The sequence below is a fragment of the Myotis lucifugus genome, unplaced genomic scaffold, assembly GCF_000147115.1.
Source record: "Myotis lucifugus unplaced genomic scaffold, Myoluc2.0 scaffold_91, whole genome shotgun sequence".
Taxonomy (NCBI): domain Eukaryota; kingdom Metazoa; phylum Chordata; class Mammalia; order Chiroptera; family Vespertilionidae; genus Myotis; species Myotis lucifugus.
Genome location: NW_005871139.1, coordinates 1,859,204 through 1,860,008, shown reverse-complemented (window position 1 = coordinate 1,860,008; position 805 = coordinate 1,859,204). Strand labels below are relative to the sequence as shown.

The following is an 805-nucleotide window of genomic DNA, read 5'->3' as shown; positions in this document are numbered from 1 at the left end:
AAAAAAAATAAGCTTTGACTAATTTTGGTTCTTTTCAGTTGTTTGACTGATGTCTCTGCAATATTTCAGATCTCAAGTTAATATGAAACAGGATGTATGTCAGTCTTCCCGTGAAAAGATTTCTATAGAGGGGGACAAATTGTCTGCTCAGTTTATCACAACTGTTCTTCCTCCAGTTCCTGCAAACTCATTCCAGCTTGAATCTGATTTTAGACAATTGAAAAGTTCTCCAGATATGTTATATCAGTATTTGACGGTAAGAAAGAAGAAGCTAGTAGTACTGTTGTAAACAAAAGGTCAAAGACTATCTTTGTCACTCACTGTATAATAATAGTGTTATATTTGCTCTTTGTATTGTATAACATGATTGTAGAAAATGCTCTTATTATCCCTTACCTGACACATGTATCACCCTGGCCAGACCATTTTATTTTATTTATTTTATTTTATTTTTTCAATTTTTAAATCATTTCAGAAAGGAAGGAAGAGGGAAAGAGAGATTGAAACATCAGTGATGAGAGAGAATCATTGATTGGCTGCCTCCTGCCCACTGGGGATTGAGCCTGCAACCTGGGTATGTGCCCTTGACCAGAATCGAACCCGGGACCCTTCAGTCCGCAGGCCAACGCTCTATCCACTGAGCCAAACCAGCTAGGGCTGACCAGACCATTTTAAATATTTGCAATCAGGGAACCTTTGGAAATAGGTTCTGTTTTGAATTCTCTTCTCTAAAAATAACTTAATCTGATTTCATATATCATAACTTGAACTTCCTCATCCTTCAAGATGGGAAAGAAGCTAAATA

At 36.8% G+C, this 805-nt stretch overlaps 1 protein-coding gene across 1 annotated transcript in view; it reads left to right on the top strand.

Moving 5' to 3' along the window:
• The window catches only part of RPAP3 (RNA polymerase II associated protein 3), a 30,215-nt gene extending 29,809 nt beyond the window's left edge, over positions 1 to 406 (top strand). Inside the window, 1 exon segment of the mRNA XM_014458180.2 lies at positions 70 to 406. Coding sequence (XP_014313666.1) covers positions 70 to 289 — 220 coding nt within the window. The 3' untranslated portion in view covers positions 290 to 406.
• Positions 407 to 805: the final 399 nt, after the last annotated feature.